Below are 23,270 nucleotides of genomic sequence, written 5' to 3'. Positions count from 1 at the left end.
TCGATCGCAGGGCAGTAGTGTCCCACTGAAGGAAAGAGATTCAAGCGTGTGCCAACGCCAACGGCTTCGCTTGTTATTCAGTTATTATTATTTATTTAGGATTACGAATGGTATTCCCGGTAGGGTTCCATTTCCGGCACAGGCTCAAAAACCGAAAATAGAAAAAATTCTCGCTTAACTTTTCAAAAGGACCTAAGTAACATTTTTTTCATGATTTAATTTGAATACTGCAATCAATAGCTTTCATGTTGTTCTGTTGATTGCGCTATTCAAATTAATTCATGAAAAAATGTTACTTAGACCTTTGAAAAGTTAACGAGAATTGTTCTTCAAACTCCTCCGTAATCGCTTCCGAAGCGTTTCCCGATGAAAACAAATCCTATCCAGCATGTGCGCGTGCAAGAGAAAGATGATTAAACGTCAGCAAGCTCTATTGAAATTGATCTTGGTCCGGTTCTAGAGGGGTGTGCCAAATCTCAATAGCTTTTTTTTTTGTTAAATATCTTGGCTGTGCATATGCACAGCATATGTTTCGAATTGGACAAATTGATATGAAATTTGCGAAAAGAATCCACGTGTCTTGGAGGGACTCGAACCTCAACCTCAACCCTCTCGTGTCTTGAGGGTTCGAGTCCCTCCAAGACACGTGGATTCTTTCGCAAATTCATATCAATTTCCATTCAAACATATGCTTCTATGCACTAAATATTTAACAAAAAATGGTTTTCATGCAGCCGAGTTGCCGAATAATATGCAATTAATCTCAATAGCTTGCCCGGAATACATGCCTGTACCCTATATGGACAGTTGTAAATATTATATTTTAATAAATTTGAACAATTCTAGTCAAACGAAGACTCTTTCTTTTATGGGAAACTATACCAAGAAGTGAATCATACATATGAAATGGACCATTGACGACTGTGACAATTTCTGGAACTCCAGTTTGCCTCAGAGGAACCTGTAGAAGGAGACATTTTAGTTTAGTGCCAAAAGCTGCCATCCGACGACTCTTTCATAATATTTTTCTTTAAGAAGAAAATCATGACTATCAGATGGGTTATCGACGACTCTGGCCACTTGCAAAACCTTCGTTTTGACCCAGGGAAACCTGTGGGCGAGGGTTTTTTCATGCCAAAACTAGTCTTTATGGCTTTCAATCAGGAATATAAGATGAACCATTGACGACTCTGACAGCTTCTAGGAGGGGAAGGGAACCTGTAGTAGGAGTCATTTCAGTTTTAATACCAAAACCAGTCATTCGACGGCTCTTTCTTTATGTTTTTACAGGAGAAGTTACTAGCGAAAGGAACTCCAGGTTTAAGTTTTTCCTGGAGTATCTTCTACACTTTCTCGTGGAGTTCTTCCAAGAAATCTTGCTAAAGCTCATCTATAAATTTTAGAGTTAATGTAATTAACTCCTCCAGTAAATCCTCCTGAAATTCTTCCATCAAATTCTCCAGGAGTCCTTCCATTACATCCTCCTGGAGTTCCTCCAGCAAACCCTCCTGGTGTTCCTCCACTAAATTTTCCTGAAGTTTGTCCAGCAAATACTCCTTGAGTTCCTTCAGCAAATCGTCTTGGTGTTCCTCCACCAAATCCTGCCAAAGTTTTTCCACCAAATCCTCCTGGAGTACTTACTGCAAACCTTCCTGGAGTTCCTCTACCAAATCTTCGTGAAGTTTCTCCAGCAAATCCTCCTTTAGTGAAGATCCTCTTGGAGTTCCTCCAAAAAACTTTCTTACGGTTTCTCCACCGAATCCTCCTGGATTTCCTTCAGCAAATTATCCTAAAGTTCATCTAGCAAATCCTTCTGGACTTCCCTAAGCCAACCCTTGAAGAGGCAAAGCCAATCCAGCCAATCCTAGAAATCTCCTGATATTCCGCAAATCTCCTGATATTCCACCATCAAATCTTCCTCGAGTTCCTCCAGTAAACCCTTTTGGTGTTCCTCCATTAAATCTTCCTAGAGTTTCTCCATTCAGTGAATTCTCCTATAATTCTTCCAGCAAATCCTCCTGGAGTTCCTTCAGCAAATCCTCTTAAAGTTTCTCCAACAAACCTTCCTGGACTTCCTCCGCCATATTCTCCCTTAGTTCCTCCACCAAATCCTCCTGGAGTTCCCCCGGCAAATCCTTATAAAGTTCTTCCACCCAATCCTCCAAAAGTTCTTCCAGCAAACCTCCCTGTAGTTCCTAAACCAAATCCTCCTGGAGTTACTCCACCAAATCCTCCTGAAGTTACTCCACCAAATCCTACTAGAATTCCTCAATCCTCCTGAAGTTCTGAAGTGAATTCTTCGTTGATTTGTCCTGGATAATCATCAGAAATTTCTCCTAGAGTTTTTTCATCATCATCATCATCATTTTCATTATCTAGGAGTTCCTGCACCAAATTTCCTTGAAGTTCTTCCATAAATCACTCCTGGAGTACCTCCAGCAAACCTATCTGGAGTTCCTCCACCAAATCTTTCTGGAGTTCCTCCAGCAAATTCTTCAGGAATTCCTTCAGCGAATTATCCTAAGGTTCTTCCAGCATATTCTCCTAGAGTTCCTTCAGTAAATACTCCTGAAGTTCTTGGAATTCCTCAGCGAATCCTACTAGAATTCCCCTACCAACTCCTCTTCAAGTTCCTACACCAAATTTTCCTGGAGTTCTCCCAGCAAACCTTCCTGAAGTTCCTCCACCAAATCCTCCTGGATTTCCTCCATTAAATCTCCTGGGGTTCCTCCAGTAAATCCTTCTGGAATTTCTTCAGCGAAAAACCCTAAAGTTTATTGACGAAATCCTCCTGAAAATACTCCTGGAGATCCTTAAGCAAATCCTCCTGAAGCTCTTCCATCAAATCTTCCTGGAGTTTCTCCAGCAAGAATCCGTACAGAAGCTCCAGGAAGAATCCCTGGAAGCTCCCTGGAACATCAGGAAGAATCCCTGGAGGAACTTCAGGAAGAATCCCTGGAGAAACTTCAGGAAGAATCCCTGGAAGAACTTCAAGAAGAAACTCTGGTAGGAAGAATCCCTGGAGCATCGTCAGGAAGAATTCCTGGAGGAACTTCAGGAAGAATCCCTGGAGGAATTCCAGGAGAATTACCCGAAAGAATACCTGGAAGAACTCCAGAAGCAATATCTAGAACACGAGCTAGAATTCCTGGAGAACCACCAGGAAGAATTATAGGAGGAACTCAAAAAGAGAGAAATTCTTGGAGGAACACTAGAATGAAGTCCTGAAGGAACTTTAGGACGAGTTCCTGGAATAACTACAAGAGGAGTTCCTGGAAGAACTACATGAGGAGTTCTTGGAGAAACTCCAGGAGGAGGTCCAAGAAAAATTCCCAAAAAAAAACTCAAAAAAAAACCTTGAGGAACTTCAGGAAGAATCCCTGGAAGAATTCCAAGAGGAATCCATTTAGGAACTCCAGGAAGAATCCCTGGACGAAGTTCAAGAAGAATCCCTGCAGCAGCTTCAGAAAGAATCTCTGGAGGAACATCAGGAAGAATCCCTGGAGGAAATTCAGGAAGAATCCGTGGAGGAACTCCAGGAAGAACTCCAAGAGGAATCCATTTAGGAACCCCAGAAAGAATCCCTGGAGGGACTTCAGGAAGAATCCCTGGAGGAACTCTAGGAAGAATCCCTGGAGCAACTTCAGGAAAAATCTCTGGAGGAACAGCAGGAAGAATCCCTTGAGTAACTTCAGGAAGAAAATTATTTCAATTGGGAAAAAAACAATTTCTGGAGGAGGAACAGGAAGAATCCCTGAAGGAACTCCAGGACGAATCCATTGAGCAAGTTCAAAAAGAATCCCTGAAGGAACTCCAGGACGAATCCATTGAGCAAGTTCAAGAAGAATCCCTGGAGGATCTCTAGGACGAATCCCTGGAGGAACTCCAGGAAGAATGCCTTGAGGAACCCCGGAAAGAATCCCTGGAGGAACTTCAGGATGAACCCCTGGAGCAGCTTCAGGAAGAATCTCTGGAGGAACACCAGGAAGAACCCTGGAGGACCCCAGGAAGAATCCCTGGAGGAACTCCAGGAAGAACATATGAGGAACCCCAGGAAGAATCCTGGAGAATCCGTGGAGAATTCCCAGGACGAATCCCTGGAGGAACTCAAGGAAGAATCCCTAGAGCAACTTTGGGAAGAATTCCAAGAAAAATGCCTGGAGGAACTCCAGGAAGAATCCCTGGACGAAGTTCAGGAAGAATCCCTGAAGCAGCTTCAGGAAGAATCTCTGGAGGAACACCAGGAAGAATCCCTGGAGGGACCCCAGGAAGAATCCCTGGAGGGACCCCAGGAAGAATCCCTTGGAGGAACTTCAGGATGAACCCCTGGAGGAACTCCAGGAAGAATCCCTGGAGTAGCTTCAGGAAAAATCTCTGGAGCAACTCCAGGAAGAACTCCAAGAGGAATCCATTTTGGAACTCCAGGAAGAATCCCTGGAGGGACTTCAGGGAGAATCTCTGGAGGGACTCCAGGGAGAATCTCTTGTGGAACTTTAGAAAAAATCCCTCGGGGAATTATAGGAAGAATCCCTGGAGGAACTTCAGGAAGAATCTCTGGAGGAACTCCATGAAGAATCCCTGGAGGAACTCCAGGAAGAATCCCTGGAGGAACTCCAGGAAAAATCCATTGAGAAACTCCAAGAAGAATCCCTGGAGGATCTCCAGGACGAATCTCTGGAGGATTCCCTGCAGGAAGAATCCCTGGAGGAACTCCAAGAAGAATCCATGAAGGAAATCCAAGAAGAATCCCTTTAGGAACTCCAGGAAGAAACCCTGGAGGGACTTCAGGAAGAACCCTGGAGGAACTTCAGGAAGAATCCCTGGAGGAACTCCAAGAAGAATCCCTAGAAGAACTCCTGGAAGAATCCATGGAGGAGCTCCAGGAAGAATTCATGTAGGAGCCCAAGGAAGAATTCCGGGAGCAACTTCAGGAAGAATCCCTGGAAGAACTCCCGAAAAAATCTCTGGAAGAACTCCAGGAAGAATCCGCTGTGGAACTAGAGAAATAAGCCCGGGATGAACGCCAGGAATAATCCCTGGAGGAACGATACGAAGAATCCCTGAAGGAATTCTTGGAATACACCCTGGAGGAACTACAGGAAGAATCCTGACAATTTTCAGGCAAACGATTTCTATTTATCTGTCGTCTTTTGATGTACCGAACAATAATCAATGAAGATTAAGCAAATGGCTAACCTCCTCCCCCCCATATGTTTTTACGTAATAAGTGTACGACCCCTGATATGTGAATATGTCTAATGTCTGCACTTGTCATAAATGGTACTACCACCTTTAATTCCACTACTTATTACTTTACAGATACGTTTTTCGACCTCAATAAGGTCGTCCTCAGTGTCTCGTACTTGACGAAGCTGACACACTTGAGGTTGCCATACTTTTATCTGTTAAGTTTTAAGTTGTGGAATTAAACTGGATATTATTAGGTTGTATTATAACAAGGAAAGCCAGAAGCGATGCAACATTACCAAAGTTCAGCATGCTGTGGTGCTGTGTATGGTGCTTCACAGTCCGGTGAGCCAACGTTTCTGAAAACTTCTGTTACTTCCGTTACCATGAGAAGCGTGGGCATTCAACCATCATGTTTAGTGCTAGCGTTTTCCCTTTCCAGTACTACGCCATCCGAAAGTCAACACCATTCCTATAAGTTAAGGTCGGATACCAGTTTCGATATGCCGGAAGCAAACGTCATTATTCAAATTTCATCGCATGGCAGTTCCCTTGGACAGGAAGCCCGGATAGTGAAGTGCACTCTTCTGTACGATGGTTTCGCAGGATATGTTGGAGATAGATTACTTCCGGAAACAAAAACGGTTCTTGTGTGACTAAGGCTACAGTTACAAGATCAACCATCTAACCGGATCTAACATGATATGGATGTGTGCTACAATACACGTGACGAGCAGTAACAGCTGCTGCAGCAGGTTCTCTCCGCGATAGACATGGACAGAGAAAATACTGGAGCTCCACGATTGGGTGGTCCTAAGCGTATAGGAGGATTAGCTGTCCGGTGTGGACGATGCAGTCTACAGAGAACTTTTCCTTACTATATACTAATTTGGAAAATATCATTTCTCAAATTAAATTTATTTATTTATTCAGTCGTCAACAGTCGTCACTATTCAGTACGGTCCATCACTACGTCATTAGTAACGCAGTCTACTGAGGGTTCTTCCGAACGATCGATTTGCACTACATTGAGACCTTGTAGATTAGCAACGGAATCAAGCTAATGTTTGTCTGGTCTGGTCAGTCTGGATACGGCAGCATAGAACGCTGTCTGTTGATAATTTCCACCTGATTTCATATCTTCTGTTGAACTTTCGCTATCCTTCCAAAATCATCACTGGACACATTCGGACTAATTTGACTAATTCGGACTTTCTTTGATAGTAAACCCATAATATGCCAGTGCCTGGAATCCGATTTTCCTTCTTCAGCTATTGATCAACATTTCTTCAACTCTTAACCAGAACTCGTGTACTTGATTGACTTTTGATTCAACAGTAATTTCCACTGCTTCTTGGTCGAGGTGTTAATCTTTAAACTGATTGTTATTGGCCAGAAAGGGGCGATCTTTTGTATCGCGATCGAGGTGATCGGATCTCGCGTGGCTGCGACCGATAGATCTATACCATAAAGCTGATTATAGATGCTGTTCAATGAGAAACTTTTATGTATTGATGACTTAATGATGGCTACGAATCGCTCAAGACCGGAGGAGACAGCACAAGCGGTGTGAACGGTGTGACTAGGTGGCCGAGGATGAAGCATTGTAAGGGGCAGGTTTGGAAGTTAGGACACTCAATGGGGCGATGAAAGAGGTTATTCCCGGTTGAAAGTGGCATTCAGGCTGATATAAACACAGTGTCAAGCGTCGTAGTTCGATACAGCCGTGAAACCTTCTCCGGAAAGGTGGGCTTCGATATAGGACCATTTTATTTCACGCTGCATAATCTCCACATTTTACATCGTTCAAGATAATTTTTCGCTTCCAGATTCCATCGAATAATAAATCTAAAAAAAGAAAATTTTAAAATTATTTTCGTATATATTTCGTATAAAGTAGTTTCGTAAAGCTGTACTGGGATCGCGAGATCATAACGGATGTCCTGATCCGTGCCAATCGGCTCGATATACAACAACAAAGGATGAAGCGGATAACTCTCATCGACATTACTGTACCGCTAGACCATAATGTCCTAACAACATTCTCCAAGATAACAAAGTACCACGACTTGGCGGAGGAGTTGAAGCAGATGTGGCGCCTGGAGGACGTACGTATAATTCCGGTTGTTATCTCAGCAACCGGAATTGTCCCGAAATCTCTTCTGAGATCCTTAGGAGAGCTGTATCTCATAACCTCCATAGCATCCAAAAAACAGTGGTTCTTGGAACTTGCAACATCGTAAGAAGATTCCTGAACCACCATAACTAATACATCCGGTGCAAACGTTTATGATAGGATTTTAAGTCAACCGGCAAATGAGATCCACAGAGCCCAATCCCCTTAGGCATTCAGATTGCCCGGGTAGGTGAAAATTCCCAGCACGCTTGCTGAGGAAGTGCCAAACCTCTATAATAATAATAATGGGAATGAAAGCACACCCAAATATGGAGTTACGCTCAAGAAGAATACCACCCATGCGATTGCCCGAGGAGGGAGCCCTACTGGAGCTGGTCCTGGAACGGGGGACAGAGCGAGCGGCCAGCGGCTAGAGGAAGGAGAGGTGCAACAGCGACCCTCTGGTCATCGGGCTCAGCCCGTGCCGACAAGGCAAAACAGAAACGGCAGCAGAAGAAATCACCAAGGCAATGCTGCACCTGCTGATGTTGCTGTGGTTGATCGACGTCAAACGTTAGCGGGCCGCCGACGGCAACGGATCATGTGGACAAGGGAGATGAATCAGTACGTGATCCGTTGCTACTACGTTTGCACCAGGATGGAGACGGATATGTCCGGCAGACCGGCGATGCTGGAGATGTTCAATGAGAGGTTCCCTCGGTTTGCACCCCAGCTTGACCAGAACAAGTTGTACACACGCCAGAGAGCTATTATGTCACATAATATGGTGACTCCAGAAGATGTAGAGTACATCAAGCGGGAAGTGCAGAGGGAATTAGGAGAGGAGGAGGAGGCAAGATCGAGCGATACGTCGAGAAGGAGTTCTGTTGGGTTGGATGCATCAATCGCAAGTAACCGTCGCGATTCGATTGCACCCGCCACACCTTCTTTATGGACGACTTGAAGCTGCACCAATTTCTGCGGCTTGTAACGGTATTCAGCAACGACATCCGGATGGAGTTTGGTATCGATAAATGTCGATCCATACATCTACACCGGGGTCACCTGGTGGATGCCGACAGTTTCCAGGTCAACGAACAGGAGGAGATTCGAAACATGGTTGAAGGCGAAACGTACAAGTTCCTAGGTTTCCTCCAACTGAAAGGAATTCGCCATACGACGATCAAGAAGGAGCTGCAGGAAAAGTTCTCGCATCGTGTCAACGGTATTTTGAAGAGCCTCTTGTCGGCCGGCAACAAGGTGAAGGTGATAAACACGTTTGCTGTGCCATTGTTGACATACAGTTTCAGGGGTGGTGAAGTGGACCAAGATTGACTTGGAGGCGTTAGAACGAGCAGTACGAGTGGCGTTCACTAAAGCAACGCATACGCCATCCAAAATCGTCCATTGAGAGTCAGCCTGCCACGTACAGTAGGAGGAAGAGGTGTCACCGATATACAAACACTATGTGTTTCCCAGATCCAGCAGTTGCGAAGATACTTCGTGGAAAGCCAGAACCGCCACGAAATCTATCGTGCTGTGTGTGAAGCTGACCACGGATTCAGTGCCCTGCATCTGGCGCAGGAGGACGTCTTCTTCTTCTAATTGGCATGACATCCCCACACTGGGACAGAGCCGCCTCGCAGCTTAGTGTTCACAAGCACTTTCACAGTTTCTGAGCCAAGTTACCATTTTTGCATTCGTATATAATGAGGCTAACACGATGATACTTCTATGCCCAGAGAAGTCGAGACAATTTCCAATCCGAAAATTGCCTAGACCGGCACCGGCAATCAAACTCAGCCACCCTCAGCATGGTCTTGCTTTGTAGCTGCGGGTCTTACCGCACGGCTAATGAGGGCCTCCAGGGCCTCCAGGCGCAGGAAGACTATCAGCTGAATTGCGACATCAAATCTGTCGACGAGATGATCGCATCATGGAAGCAGAAGGAGTTGCATGGGACGCACCCCCATCAACTGGAGCTGGAATATATCGACAAAGCGGCGTCGAATATGTGGCTGGTGCGGGGTGAACTATTCTCGGAAACAGAAGGATTCATGGTAGCCATTCAGGACCGGGTAATTGCGACGAAGAACTATCGGCACTATATATTGCACGAAAACGTGGAGGACCGCTGCAGGAAGTGCAATTCAGTAGGAGAGACGATCGAACATATCGTGTCCGGGTGTTCAGCCTTAGCTGATTCAGCCTATCTCGGTCGTCATAACGAAGTAGCCAAGATTGTGCACCAACAGCTTGCTTTAAAGCACAACTTGGTTAACCAGTTTGTCGCCTACTACAAATATGTGCCTGTCCCGGTTCTGGAAAATAGTTTCGTGAAGCTGTACTGGGATCGCGAGATCATAACCGATGTCCTCATTCGTGCCAATCGGCCCGATATTGTGGTCTACGACAAAAGGATGAAGCGGGTAACCCTCATCGACATTGCTGTACCGCTAGACCATAATGTCCAAACAACATTCTCCAACAAGATAACGAAGTACCACGACTTGGCGGAGGAGTTGAAGCAGATGTGGCACCTGGAGGACGTGCGTATAATTCCGGTTGTTATCTCAGCAACCGGAATCGTCCCGAAATCTCTTCTGAGATCCTTAGGAGAGCTGGAACTATCTCATAACCTCCATAGCATCCAAAAGACAGTGGTTCTTGGAACTTGCTGCATCGTAAGAAGATTCCTGAGCCACCATAACTAATACATCCGGTGCAAACGTTTATTATAGGATTTTAAGTCAACCGGCGAATGAGATCCACAGATCCTAATCCTGAATAGGCTATTACACTTCAACAATTAAGCCTCCCAACAACAGTCGTATCGCTATTTTAAAAACGGTAAATTATCTCAGCCGACAGAGAACCGATTTGAACAATTTTGGGACTCACAAATTTTCCCGTCCTTCAACATTTGTCTGAGATGTTTGTTTTTGTTTTTTTGTGGACTTCAAAACTTTGGAGAGTCGTGGTTTTCATACAAATTGCGTGGAATCCGTAAGATATAGAAAGTTAACGTCTTCTACAAATACTGTCGCAAATCATATTATTTCGGAACTCGTCCGCTTGGCGGCGCTAGTGTATATGGGAATACTTCCCAGTCAACACAAAATCGTATATTATGCAGCTTAACACGCTAAAGGGGAGGCGATATACGTACATATTGTATGGGATAGTACCTATACCCGAGCAGGAGAAATTACCTCAATAATACCTAATTCTGCTATTGATACCATACTCTTTTATGAACTAGCCTTGCATAAGAGGTAAAATACCAAAGGAATAATACCAAAAATTAATGGGCACAATACTTCAGGCATAACATACTTTGTTATTAGTAATAATGCAATAAGCATAATGCTACGTTTTGACAGGGCAAGTGAATTGAACAACTCAGTTGAATTCAATTGACCTGCCATTGACTTTTCGTTCAAGTCAATTGAATGAAGGTGTTTACACGTTCAATTCGCGTTCAATTTAAGCGACTTGCTCAATTCACTTGAACTGTGTAAATGCAGCATAACGTAAAAACAACGCTTGCGGTACACAGCACAAGCGAGCTTGCAGGAGCGTTCCAGGACCGCGTGCGTGCTGAACGGTTAAGTAAAATCTATCTCGGTCGGAGAAGTGTTTCGAGATCGGTACGAATAGAATTCATCATACCTGAAGGATTCTATTGTGAGACACTGTAGGATTCCATTAGAAATTTCTGGAGGATTTTGTTGGAAATCGCTGGAGGATTCCACTGAAAGTTCCTGGACAACTTCATTGGGAATCTCTGAAAGATTTCATTGGGAGTCCTTGAAGGATTCCATTGGAAATTTCTAGATGCTTCCATTGAGAGTCCCTGAAGTATTCCATTGGGAGTCCTTGGAGGATTCTGTTGGGAATCCCTGGAGCATTTCATAGGAAATTTCTAGAGAATCCCATTGGGAGTCCCATGAAGATTTCATTGGGAGTTACTAGAGGATTCCATTGGGAGTCCCTGGAGGCTCTCATTGAAGTAATTGAGGGTGCCACTGAAGGGGTTCCATTCGGAATCCCTGAAGAATTTCATTGGGAATACCTGGAGGTTCCTTTGGGAATCCCTGGAGGATCCCATTATGAGTCTCTAGAGGATTTAATTGGGCTGAAGGATTCCATTTGGAATCCCTGAGGATTCAATTGAAAATTTCCGCAGAACCCCATTGAGAATCACGGAAGGATTCCAATGGGAACCCCTGGAGATTTCCATTGGGAATGCTTGAAAGATTGTTTTGGAAATCCCTGGTGGATCCCATTCAGAGTCCCTGAAGGATTCCATTGGGAATCCCTGGAGAATCTCATTTGGAATTTTTAGAGGGTTCCATTGAGAATACCTGGGATATTTGATTGCAAACTCCATTGGAAAAGAACACAAGATTTCATTGAAGAACACTTCATTCTTTTCAAGTCGGAAATAGCAAAGAATTTCAGTCAGAATCTTGAGTTCCATTCGACATAGCTGAAGAATTTCGACCCGATTCTATTAAAATCCACGGAGAATCCCAGTCTGAATTAATAGGGAAATTGTAGGCCTTCTTTCGGATCTCTGGGAGGCTCTACTCGGAACCACTAGTGGATTCTATTTTGAATCCATTGGAGTATTCTATAAAAAAAAACCCCAGACGGAATCACTAAGAACTTCAGTTGGAAATCCTGGAGAGCTATTTTCGGAATTATTGTAGGATTCTTTTTGGAATCCCGAAGAAATCTATTTGAAATCTCAAGAGGCATTTAGTGAATCGCTTAAGGATTATATTAAAATAAAAAAAAACCTAAATGACTGTATTTGGAATCAATACCGAGATCGATACAAATTTTCATTTGGAAAGCTATCAGGATTATGGTTTGATTCTGTAAGGTTCTATTTTAAAACTCAAAAGATTCTTTTCGGTATCACTCCAGAATTGCATTTGGAATCAGTGGAGAATTTGTCATAACTCTTGCTGGATTCCAGTCGGAATCGCTACAGGATTCTATTCAGAATCCTTGAAAATTAATTCGGGAATCTCGTAAATTCTAATCGGAATCTCCGAATAATTCCATACCTGGGAATAATTCCATACCTGGTTTGATCAGTGTGCCGCAAAGGTAACCGGATTGACCGATGAATAGATGTTGACCTGTTGCCATTAAATCACTGTCGGCCGCCACCTGTAGACCAGCAAGAAAATTCATATGGCTCTGCTGGAAATTTGTATTCCACGGTCAAGTCGTACGGGTTGGATGACATTTTGCGGTAGAGGTCACCAATTCCGGAACATCATTCAAACTGATTATGAAAAAAAAAGTTTTTGGGTAAAACCTGACATATTTCCAGTTTTTCTTACCTTTCCACTGATGATCGGACCATCCTGACGCAGGACTTTTGTGTCGTACTCTTCCAGAAGCGAATTAATTGTCCTGCCCTGGCAGCCGACGGAACTTCCAGAGCTAGAACGGCATCTGCGGCATACGCGGCACAGAGTTGTTTATGTTTGTTTTTTTTTTTTTATTCAAAAGTCTCGCCACACTGAAAAAAAACATCCTCAAGGCGAAAAAAATATATAAAAAAGATTCATCCCGCCGAATCATTCTGAATCTTTTCGATTTTTTTTAAATCTTTTGAATGATTCAAACATTGATTCAAGTGTCTTCCCCCCTGGCAGCCGCTTAAACATTGCCCAATTGTATATGTAACTCAAAGAACAGTAGTTAGATTTTTTCTGAAATTTAGATATATTGAGAAGTAAATCGACTGGAGTTTATCAAAATCCTACACTCACAAAAAACTCCGCATTATATTCATGAGTTCACACATGGATTTTTGCAATGGGGGTAGCGAAATGAATTTCATAGTTTCGACACATATATTCCATGCGCCCACATGCATTACATGAGAGTTCACACATACTATCCATGTGGGTCATAGTATCCATGTGTGAATTTGTATGCAATTAAGTATGTGCCTACACATGATATGCATATTTCAAAATACATGGATTTTTGCCATAAAGTATGTGTCGATTTTCCTGAGTGTAAATTGGGAAAACTTTTGGAAAAATATTAACAAATTAGTCTCCTATGACACCGAAGTCTAATTCTCAATACTGGTCAAGGGTTACGAAAAGTGAAGCAGGATTCGTTGTTGAATTTTGATTCATCAAAATCAGAGAATAATAAAATAGTTTTAATTTAAATAACATTTTGAGATCAGGTACTTATTAGTGTCGCTGCTAATTTACAATGAAATGTGCTGTTTGATGATCGACAAACATAGAATATTTCAATTTTAATCCACTGAAGTCGATTTTTATACGGGCGATTCGGGTATACGGTGTGAATCAAAACCACGTGAATTCAAAAATCCGCGTTAAAATTGTTTTTGACATTGAATTTTTTGTTGTGTTTCGGGATCAGCCGAAATGGTGAAAAACGTGGTTTTACTAATTACGGAATAACTAAATTTATTACGTCTTCACTAGACCACGACTAATTGCAAAAGAGAGCGAGTTAGGCTCGGGCAACTCGCAGGTTGCTAAGATTGAAAATTACGTTGCTATGGTAACCAATTTAAAGTTTAAATTTAGCGTGGTGTGCTACGATCACACCTAACATCTCCCCCCTTTAGTTCAAATAGTACGGCTCGAATCTTGCTGGTAGCCGCACTGTTCGTTTTGGTTTGTTGTTGACAGTTGGTTCTAGTATTGGCTCTTCTTCAAAATCGGACTCAGAGAAGTATTCCGAATCGCCAGAATCTCTTTCGGATGCAGCAGGTACCACGGGACTCTCTGGAGCAGGAACTGGATCGCGAACCGGAGTAGGACTGGATAACCCGAACTCGTCCACGAAGATGGAAAGCGGTGTAGAATCCTTTCGGACTGGATCAGCCGCGCGTTTCTTCAATTGGTTCGCGTGTGAGCGGATCAACCGTTGTCTGTCTACCAGGAAAACATTGTAGTTGACCTTCCCGATGCGTTCGATTACGGTGGCTGATTCCCATTGCCAGGAATTGGCTTGGTGTACTTGTGCATAGACAGAGTCACCGGGTTGGAATATCTTCGCAATGGCACCGTGCTTCTGATTAAACGATTCATTTTGCCTTTTAGATTTTCTTGTCAACGGACTACGGCAGCCAGACTGTGGGAGCAGGAGTGACGAAACTGTTCGTATACGCCTTCCGAACATTACTTCTGCTGGTGATTTTCCGTCGAGGTCGCTGGTCGGAGTTGTACGATAGACTTGCAAAAACGTTCGCAATGCATCGTCTAGTGATTCTCCCCCCGAACGAATTTTTCGAAGGCTCCTCTTTACCGTATCAACGAAACGTTCAGCTAATCCGTTGGATTGCGGATGATACGGCGCTGTCCGAAGATGTTGTATACCTAGGTTTTGACAGAAAGTCCGGAAATCATGCCCTGCGAACTGAGGACCATTGTCCGAAACGATGGTTTCCGGTATACCAAATGTAGCGAACGATTCGTAGAGCAGTCGCGTAGTGGTGCTTGCTGTTGTCGTTCTGGTTGCGAAAACTTCCGGCCACTTGGAGAACGGATCCACCACGACCAGAAAATACACGCCATCGACCGGTCCGGCATAGTCGATGTGTATTCTAGGCCATGGCTTCGACGGTGTAAGCCTCGACTCGAGCGTCGTTTTGACTGGTGCTTTTCCGGCTATGCAGCAGGGACTGCAGTTGCGCACGAATCCTTCAATCTCGCGTTGTCAATGCCGGGCCAGGTGGCGAAACTGCGAGCAATTGCCTTCATGCGAACCACTCCCGGGTGACCCTGATGGAACTGTCTCAAGATTTTTCTCTGGAACTGGTGAGGAACTACTACACGGTCGTGTAGCATCACGCAGCCATTGACAATGCTGAGCGAGTCCCGCCGATTGTAGTACGGTAAGAGATCTGGGTTTGTGATTGACTTCGAATCCCGTGGCCAAACTTCCTCGATGAATTTGGCCACCTATTGTAGAACGGTGCTCTTCTTCGTCGCTTGTTGTAATGCTGTGAATGTCACTGGAAGTTTGTCTAACGAGTCGTTAATGATACTCACTATGTCTTCTTCCAGGTTGATTGCTGCTACGACGTATTCCTCTTCCGGTCGAGCAGTACGGTCGATAAGCCGGGACAGCATGTCTGCGCAACCGAAATCGTTGGAAGAAATGTGCTGGATGTCAAAATCGTAATTGAGCATAATTAGCGCCCATCGTTGCAGTCGGTTGGCTGTGTGGAGCGGAATACCCTTCTTCGAGCCGAAGATTTCTAGAAGTGGTTTGTGGTCAGTCTGCAATGTGAAGTGGCGTCCCAGGAGGAATTTATGAAACTTTGTCACTGCGTAGACAAGCGCCAGTGCTTCTTTCTCCGGTTGACCATAACCTTGCTCGGCGGGAGTGAGCGAACGAGAAGCGTGTTGAACGGCTTTCAGTTTGCCATCCGCAAATTTGTGCAGGATCACCGCACCAATACCAGTGTTGGAGGCATCTGCTGCAACGATGATAGGTAGCGTCGGATCGTAGTGCGTCAATAAAAGCTCGGACTGTAGAATCGCTTTGAACTTTTTAAACGACTGCTGACATCGGTCGTTCCACTGCCACTTGACATCCTTCTTTAGTAGCTGGTCAAGCGGTTGTCTTAGCTCATGGATGTTGCGCACAAACCTACCGTAGTAGTTGACGGCCCCGAGAAATGAGCGCAGTTCGGTCACGTTGGTTGGTGCTGGAATTTTGTCGATTGCTTGCAGCTTCTCTGGATCCGGACGAATACCATGACGGTCCACGATGTGACCTAGATAGCAAAGTTCAGTCTGGAAAAACTTACATTTCTCCGCCTTGACATGGAATCCATACTGCTCAAGTCGAGTCAGCAGCTTGTTGAGCGACTCTGCGTGCGCCTCCCAGGTAGGACCGAAAACTATTGCGTCATCGATGAAGGAGCGAATGCCTGGAATGTCGGCAATCATGCTGTCGATCAATCGCTGGAATGCTCCTGGCGCAGATTTCACCCCTGGAGCAAGACGATTGAATTTAAAGAGCCCTTTGTGCGTGTTGATGGTCAGTAGCTTCTTTGAATCGTCATCCACTTCGACCTGTAGGTATGCGTCCGACAAATCGATGATGCTAAAGACACGACTACCAGCCAACTGAGCAAAAATTTCTTCAGGCGTCGGCAGAGGATAATGGTTTGCTTCCAACGCATTGTTCAGTCCTGTCGAATAGTCCGCGCAGATGCGAACTTGTCCATTGGGCTTACGGACAGCTACGATCGGAGCGGCCCATTCCGAAAAATCGATTGGAGAGATGATTCCCATGGATTCGAGACGGTTTAGCTCGGTGTCAACCAATGGAATTGTGTTGAATGGAACCGGGCGCTTTGGGCAAAAAACAGGTTTTTCGTTAGGTTTAAGGAAAAGTCTCACCTTTGTCTTTGTGCAGTGCCCTAGCGAGTCGTCGAACACGTTCGGATGGTCACTCCGTAGCTTTTGGATCTCGTCATCAAACGCTGGTTTGCTTTTTGAAGAGATGCTGTTGCAGATCGAATCGAATGGCAGTGCCCACAGATCGAACTTGTCGATCCAATCGATGCCGAAAACGTTGAGGCTAGGGGATGACGAGACAAAACATTTGCCACGTTTCGTTGTCCCGTTGAACGTGACATTGCATTCAAACTCGCCAATGAGCCCCAGTGGTTTACCGGATGCGTTGACTGCGTTGATCGATGGGGGCGTCGTTTGTGGGTTACCCAGCTGATGCCATGTTTGTTCGCAGATTACCGTGATGTCGCTTGCAGAATCAAGTTGCAACGACGTTGTGACATCGTTGATGATTGTCGTCACAAATCTTCGCTTTTTTGATCGGTTCGCAATATGGTTCACCACGGAGACCCCTCGGGAACTGTAACCACCAGATTTCTTTTTCTTCTTCGTTTCAGGCTTCTTTGCGGTCGATTGAGCTGGGCTGGAATTACCGCCGGGCGATTTCTTGATGCAGCCGCAGTAACCTTCCTTGTGGCCGACGCGATTGCATGTTTTGCAGCGATGGTCGGAAAATGGGCAGTCACGGACGTAGTGAACTTGACCACACTGCCAGCATGGTGTAGATGGTAGTTGCTTACCTTTTGCTTTCGATGGACGTTGTGACTGGTGCTCCTTTTTTCCGAGATCGAGTGGTTTTTCGATGAGCGTCGTGTCCGCCTTGAGGTTGACTAGTCGCTGGAACTCGTCGATGAGCGTTTGAGAGTCACCGGTGCGTTAGCGGTCTCGCCCTCCATGCGGGAAAGAAGACGTGCCCGAACGTCCGCGTAGCGTGATGCCTTAAGACCACATACGAAAACCAAGCACTTGAAGTGATCGATACTTACTTTTGCGAATTCAAACTCCTCGCATGCACGGTTTAACTTTCCTCCGTAACTGATAATGTCTTCGGCTTCGCTTTTACCAGCTGCAAGCATTGAAAGCGTTTGTTGAAAACAGATGTTGACGTGCCGAAAATTTTCTTCAGCGTGGAAACCGTGTCAATGAACTGGATGTCCTTCGGAAGCCTGGGCAGGATGTAGTTCACATAGCGGCTGTGTGAAGCATGATCCAGCTTCCGCAAGAGAAGACGTACCTTGGCCGCGTCATCGAGATTCCGGGCGTCGTTGTCGAAAAGGTCCGAATAACGTGCAAACCACTTTTCAAACGTGATGCCATTGTCGGGATCGAACACAAATTCAATCATGTTTGTGGAAAGGGACTCTAGAACTTTCTCCTGGTTGATCGGCGTCGGTGTGGCCAACCGTTGGAGCAAGTCAGCCATTTGCAGAATCGCTTGCTGGATTTCCTCTCCGTGTGCCGGAACTGAATTTGTCGCCATTTTCGCACTGCGCCGAATTTGAATTTGTTGCGTAAGGAACAATCTTATTCACTTTCACCTCGTCGCCAAATGTTGTGTTTCGGGATCAGCCGAAATAGTGAAAAACGTGGTTTTACTAATTACGGAATAACTAATTTTATTGCGTCTAGACCACGACTAATTGCAAAAGAGAGCGAGTTAAGCCCCAAACGCAATATAACGGAACGGCGACGGAAACGGAAAATTTGACAGAAAGTATATGGGCTAACTGTCAAATTTTCCGTTTCCGTTGCCGTTCCGTTGTATTGCGTTTGGGGCTTTAGGCTCGGGCAACTCGCAGGTTGCTAAGATTGAAAATTACGTTGCTATGGTAACCAATTTAAAGTTTAAATTTAGCGTGGTGTGCTACGATCACACCTAACATTTTTCATTCACGCCTGTTCACGCCGCCGCCGCCGTAACGCCGCCGCCGCCGGGGCAAAAGTGACCACTACGCCGCCGCCGCCGATTGTATGACCGGCGCTCAGGTCTAGTATAGAATCCGTATTTTATCTTTTTACAAGCTCACAAGGCTGCGCAGCCCAGCAGGCATCACGGAATATCCGGAGCAAAATAAAGCAGCCGATGAATGACGTCACGACCGTAAAAGCAATTTTTAATGAAAGCTCGCGTTGCACTCGACTTTTTGTGTCGCAACTTTGCTGTCAACAAGGTAAAAACGCTAGATTAGATTTTCCGCCACTGTCCTGAATTGATTTGAAACCATTTTCTCTCTGGTTGGTGCTCCTGGAACATAAATCCAATCGCATAAAAATGTCCGGCTACACAGAGGAATACCTGAAGCAGAAGCTAACCGAGAAGCTGGAAGCATCTCATGTGGTAAGTTTATTTATTTCTGTACACGTTTACAGTTTTGAGCTGGTTGAAAATCAGCTGCGAAGGTGATGACCCGCATGCATGATGACAGAAGTAAACGACGGTGATGAAATTTTGAACGATGTTGGAAAAATATTTAATGTAAAAATGCAATTTGTTATTAATGATTGTAATAAGTCAGAAGAGTACGCTTTTAAGTTAGTAATTAAATTACGTTTGCATAGATTCTGTTAACCTAATTATTCCATATTAAGTTCTCTGAAGATAACAAATTAATTTTTTTGTACTGAACCTCATTTCAAAGTTCCGCGTAGTGGAAGCCGACAGTTTATCAAAATTGAAGAAGAATCGGAAACATTTTGTTCGACAAAATTAGCAATTTCAAGTGATTTTTACAGCGAGAAAAATCAATTGTAATATGAGTGCGGATAGTGTTACGCTGGTTACGTTGGTGGCCAGTGGAATTTTACTGCGGGCGATCCTTTCTTTGCATTCCTATTCGGGACAGAACAAACCGCCGATGTTCGGAGATTTTGAAGCTCAACGCCATTGGCAGGAGACTACGGTGAACCTTCCAATCCGGGAGTGGTATGAGAACAGTACGAACAACGATCTACTATACTGGGGCTTGGACTATCCGCCCCTTACGGCCTATCACAGTTTCCTGGTTGGAAAGTGGGCACTGTTTAAGAATTCGACCTTTGTCAAGCTCTACGAGTCGCGTGGAATCACGGAAGATACGCACAAGGAATTTATGCGAAATACGGTCCTGCTAGTGGATTTCTTTTTGTACATCCCGGCAATACTCTTTGGTTGCTACACCGTCCGGAAGAAGATTTTCGGTGGAAGCATCGCGGGAAGTGATATCCTGTCCATGTTGGTTGCAGTGCTCTACCCGGGACAAATGCTGATCGATAACGGCCACTTCCAGTATAATAATGTGTCCTTGGGATTCGCAGCAGCGGCCATAGCGGCGATATTGATGGAAAAGCACTTACTTGGAGCGCTGGTATTCGTGCTGGCATTGAACTACAAACAGATGGAATTGTACCACGCCTTGCCATTCTTTTTCTTCTTGCTTCAATGGTGCTTTCAACGGGGCCCGAAAGGATTTGATTGGAGAGTTGGAATCTGGAGGCTGTTCAAAGTTGGATCTGTCGTTGTTGTGTCCTTTGTGATCATCTGGAGTCCATGGCTCGTGTCGATTGACTCTTTGAAGCAAGTGGTTCATAGAGTTTTCCCAGTGGCCAGAGGCGTTTTCGAGGATAAGGTTTCCAATGTGTGGTGCATTGTAAATGTGTTTATCAAATTAAGGTAAGTTTTGTTTTATGCAGGACGATAATGAACGTAGATAGTAACAACAATGACGTATTGAAAATCAGTCAAAATTTTCATTATCATCCTAATGCATAGTAAAAGATTTATTCAATAATTTCGCCCATTTTTTTTTCAGAAACTACCCTAATTCGTTCATGGCAATGGTTTGCCTCGTTTGTACTTTGATCGCCGTGCTGCCGTCTGGATCTCACCTGCTCTTCAGACCATCCAAGAAAAACTTCCTGCTAGCATTGCTTAACTCATCCCTAGGATTTTTCCTCTTCAGTTTCCAAGTTCATGAAAAATCTATTCTTATCGCCACTCTACCAGCTCTTCTGCTATTCCAGCTGTATCCATTCGAATGCTTCTGGTTCCTACAAATTTCCACCTTCAGCATGATCCCTCTCCTGCACAAAGATGGGCTTCTACTTCCGTACCTCGCCCTATCCCTCCTATCTCTCACTCTCCTGAAATCATCAATTCAGGCGCTGAACAATTTCAAACCCATCTCCAGGACCTTCTTTGGTGACATTTTCAACATCGGATCATTCCTGCAAACAATCGACGGCAGCAAGAAATCTCACCATATTAATCGAGCGCTGGTACTCGGATTCTACAGTTCTCTGATGGGACAAACATTACTGTTATTTGCATTCGTAGTCATGCAGCCCCCAATGCATTTGCCGTTCCTTTGGCCGCTGCTTATCTCCGCATACAGTTGTGGGCATTTTGTGTTATTCTTTATCTACTTTAACTATCGGCAGTTCTTTTCGTATGCTAATGAGGCAACTCATGTGAAGCGTGCGTCAGGCAAACGGAAACTTAAATAAAATGTGTCAACCTATCCGAATTAGAGCAGATTGTTTCGACTAAGTTTGAAGATGTCTTATATTTGTGTGACCATTTCTGTCGTAGACACAAAAGTAAGTTGAATATTTTATTCTACAAGTCCATTCGCTGTATGTGCCGGAAAGTGCCTTCTAAGACGACCGAAATATCTGTCGTTTACATCTGCCGGAATATCTATGCTTATCGATTGATAAATATCGATGCTTATTAGTGATACTTTGACTCATGTTTATTTAAATATATGATTTTATTTGTATTCCCTTCTGCAGGAAGTAACCGACGAATCTGATGGATGTGGGGGCAAGTTCAGTGCCGTTATTGTCTCTTCACAATTCCAAGGAAAAGCATTGCTTCAGAGACATCGGTATGTATTATAAATTATTCCGATGATTATCAACATTACAGTTGTGTTTTTCTTTCAGGCTTGTTAATTCAGCCTTGACGGAAGAACTCAAAACCATACACGCATTTTCTCAGAAAACATACACTCCTGAACAGTGGGCAGCCGAAGGTCATTAGCACAAAATTCCGCCACCTTTAACCTTAAAATAATTTAATACTCTCATTGGAAAACGGTTTCATTTTGCAACGTAGTTATAAAACATAAAGCATTAATCTTAACAATGGATACTCTGACTGATTTCGAAGTCTCAGCACCTGGAAAAGTAATTCTCCATGGTGAGCATTCGGTTGTATACGGAAAACCTGCCATCGCCGGACCTATTGGACTTCGAACATATCTCACTTATAAGGTAAGCTAAGAATAATTTTGGTTCTTCATCACCATTCAAGTAATTAAATCTTGCAGAAAATAGATCGTCCGGAAGTCATCCTCAACTTTGCCTCGATTCCGTTTCAATCGAAGCTAACTCTGCCATCTTTCAACGAATTTCTCGACCAGTACAACTGCGACACACATCTGCAACCACTCGAACTTCTCTCGACGCTACGCACAACGGAAGGATTTCCCTTCGCCAAATATGTTTCTCCACAACCCGCACACGACTCGATAAAAGAACGTTTTTCACTCGGCTGCGCGCTCTATCTCATGAACCGAATTCTCCGATACGAAGGAGTCAACTCACTGCCGAGCGGATTCGAGCTAACAATCAAATCGGTAATGAGCATTGGTGCCGGTTTGGGTAGCTCAGCGGGTTATGGAGTTTGTATCGCTACCGGAGCTTACATAATCGCACAAATCTCGAAAGGACTTTTGAACGCAAACAACGCACCCAGTTATTCACTTCAGGACGGTGATCCCGAAGTTCTGAAGAAAATCTGCCAGTGGGCTTTCGATTCCGAGGTGGTCATGCATGAGCGGCCTTCGGGAATCGATAATACTATTTGCACTTACGGCAATCTGATCAAGTTCCGCAAAGGTGAACCGGTTGAGAACTTGAAGTTACGTCAGCAAATCAACATTCTTATCGTTGATACGAGAGTGAGTCGTACAACCTCGAAGCTAGCGGCAAAAGTGGTCGACCTGAAGGACCAACATCCCAAAATGATTCAATCGATACTGGACGCCATGGGACATTTGGTGGACGACGCAGTGAAGCTTTTGGAAGACGAAAGCGATCAGTTCGATGCATTGCGTACGCTGGTTGCGGTCAATAATAATCTCTTGAGATCGCTCGGCGTTAGTCATCCATCGCTGGAGAAGATTTTCCAGCTGGCTGATGCCAACGGGTTCGATGCTAAACTTACTGGAGCCGGTGGGGGCGGATGTGCTTTGGTGTTTCTGCCAAAAGACTACGAAAGTATGGGGGAGTTTGGACAATTGACGCAAAGCTTGACGGAAGCGGGATTCGGTTGGATGACTGCGTCTTTCGGTGGTAAAGGTGTTGAGTTTAGGATGCTCGGATGACGAACGGGCAAACGAAAGCATATTGATCAAAGCCCATCGCAAAAGTAGGTAGAGCTTTGAAGGTATAAAAATTGGTGGCGGGATGATGATTGTGGTCAAATCGGTATTCTTCGTTCTCGTGGTGCTGAAAAGCCTTTCTACCATGAGGTATTTCTCTTATATTATCGAGGTATTATTTGTTACAAAATGAAACCGTATTTTCAAATTTATTTT

General features: G+C 44.4%; 5 protein-coding genes and 1 long non-coding RNA gene across 6 annotated transcripts; 3 read left to right on the top strand and 3 right to left on the bottom strand.

The window, feature by feature from the left end:
* Window positions 1-6,954: 6,954 nt before the first annotated feature.
* Window positions 6,955-12,834, bottom strand: LOC134217952 (uncharacterized). The gene is made up of 3 exons (XR_009981194.1): window positions 12,664-12,834; window positions 12,400-12,605; window positions 6,955-7,035 (listed from the first exon to the last, which is right to left on the bottom strand). It is a non-coding gene; the product is annotated as an uncharacterized LOC134217952 (long non-coding RNA).
* Window positions 12,835-13,939: 1,105 nt separating this feature from the next.
* LOC134210363 (uncharacterized protein K02A2.6-like) lies at window positions 13,940-14,500 on the bottom strand. The gene has a single exon (XM_062686417.1). The coding sequence runs from the start codon at window positions 14,498-14,500 to the stop codon at window positions 13,940-13,942; it is 561 nt and encodes a 186-aa protein (XP_062542401.1).
* A 406-nt stretch (window positions 14,501-14,906) lies between these two features.
* Window positions 14,907-18,169, bottom strand: LOC134210362 (uncharacterized protein K02A2.6-like). The gene is made up of 3 exons (XM_062686416.1): window positions 17,800-18,169; window positions 17,676-17,755; window positions 14,907-17,526 (listed from the first exon to the last, which is right to left on the bottom strand). Exons 1-3 carry the CDS (start codon window positions 18,167-18,169, stop codon window positions 15,283-15,285), a joined length of 2,694 nt encoding a protein of 897 aa, XP_062542400.1. The 3' UTR covers window positions 14,907-15,282.
* A 697-nt stretch (window positions 18,170-18,866) lies between these two features.
* On the top strand, window positions 18,867-21,942 carry LOC134213575 (bolA-like protein 2). The gene is made up of 3 exons (XM_062692746.1): window positions 18,867-19,027; window positions 21,460-21,554; window positions 21,613-21,942. The coding sequence occupies exons 1-3, from the start codon at window positions 18,962-18,964 to the stop codon at window positions 21,707-21,709; spliced, it is 258 nt and encodes an 85-aa protein (XP_062548730.1). The 5' UTR covers window positions 18,867-18,961; the 3' UTR covers window positions 21,710-21,942.
* On the top strand, window positions 19,074-21,185 carry LOC134213572 (probable dolichyl pyrophosphate Man9GlcNAc2 alpha-1,3-glucosyltransferase). The gene is made up of 2 exons (XM_062692744.1): window positions 19,074-20,338; window positions 20,478-21,185. Exons 1-2 carry the CDS (start codon window positions 19,443-19,445, stop codon window positions 21,169-21,171), a joined length of 1,590 nt encoding a protein of 529 aa, XP_062548728.1. The 5' UTR covers window positions 19,074-19,442; the 3' UTR covers window positions 21,172-21,185.
* Window positions 21,809-23,266, top strand: LOC134213573 (uncharacterized). The gene is made up of 2 exons (XM_062692745.1): window positions 21,809-21,942; window positions 21,999-23,266. Exons 1-2 carry the CDS (start codon window positions 21,814-21,816, stop codon window positions 23,055-23,057), a joined length of 1,188 nt encoding a protein of 395 aa, XP_062548729.1. The 5' UTR covers window positions 21,809-21,813; the 3' UTR covers window positions 23,058-23,266.
* Window positions 23,267-23,270: the final 4 nt, after the last annotated feature.

The sequence above is a fragment of the Armigeres subalbatus genome, chromosome 2, assembly GCF_024139115.2.
Source record: "Armigeres subalbatus isolate Guangzhou_Male chromosome 2, GZ_Asu_2, whole genome shotgun sequence".
NCBI classification, from domain to species: domain Eukaryota; kingdom Metazoa; phylum Arthropoda; class Insecta; order Diptera; family Culicidae; genus Armigeres; species Armigeres subalbatus.
The sequence above is the reverse complement of the archived record's forward strand: the minus strand, read 5'-3'. Positions and strand labels throughout refer to the sequence as shown.

What these genes read in the sequence shown, in the direction of transcription:
- LOC134210363 (XM_062686417.1), bottom strand. Translation starts at nt 14,500, where the DNA reads ATGTTCGGAAGGCGTATACGAACAGTTTCGTCACTCCTGCTCCCACAG.
- LOC134210362 (XM_062686416.1), bottom strand. Translation starts at nt 18,169, where the DNA reads ATGGCGACAAATTCAGTTCCGGCACACGGAGAGGAAATCCAGCAAGCG. An exon ending in CACGCTGAAGAAAATTTTCG is followed by an intron (nt 17,756 to 17,799) that starts GCACGTCAACAT and finishes CAATGCTTGCAG; the next exon opens with CTGGTAAAAGCGAAGCCGAA. An exon ending in AGGAGTTTGAATTCGCAAAA is followed by an intron (nt 17,527 to 17,675) that starts GTAAGTATCGAT and finishes GACGAGTTCCAG; the next exon opens with CGACTAGTCAACCTCAAGGC.
- LOC134213575 (XM_062692746.1), top strand. Translation starts at nt 18,962, where the DNA reads ATGTCCGGCTACACAGAGGAATACCTGAAGCAGAAGCTAACCGAGAAG. An exon ending in AGCTGGAAGCATCTCATGTG is followed by an intron (nt 19,028 to 21,459) that starts GTAAGTTTATTT and finishes TCCCTTCTGCAG; the next exon opens with GAAGTAACCGACGAATCTGA. An exon ending in GCATTGCTTCAGAGACATCG is followed by an intron (nt 21,555 to 21,612) that starts GTATGTATTATA and finishes TTTTTCTTTCAG; the next exon opens with GCTTGTTAATTCAGCCTTGA.
- LOC134213572 (XM_062692744.1), top strand. Translation starts at nt 19,443, where the DNA reads ATGAGTGCGGATAGTGTTACGCTGGTTACGTTGGTGGCCAGTGGAATT. An exon ending in AATGTGTTTATCAAATTAAG is followed by an intron (nt 20,339 to 20,477) that starts GTAAGTTTTGTT and finishes TTTTTTTTTCAG; the next exon opens with AAACTACCCTAATTCGTTCA.
- LOC134213573 (XM_062692745.1), top strand. Translation starts at nt 21,814, where the DNA reads ATGGATACTCTGACTGATTTCGAAGTCTCAGCACCTGGAAAAGTAATT. An exon ending in GAACATATCTCACTTATAAG is followed by an intron (nt 21,943 to 21,998) that starts GTAAGCTAAGAA and finishes TAAATCTTGCAG; the next exon opens with AAAATAGATCGTCCGGAAGT.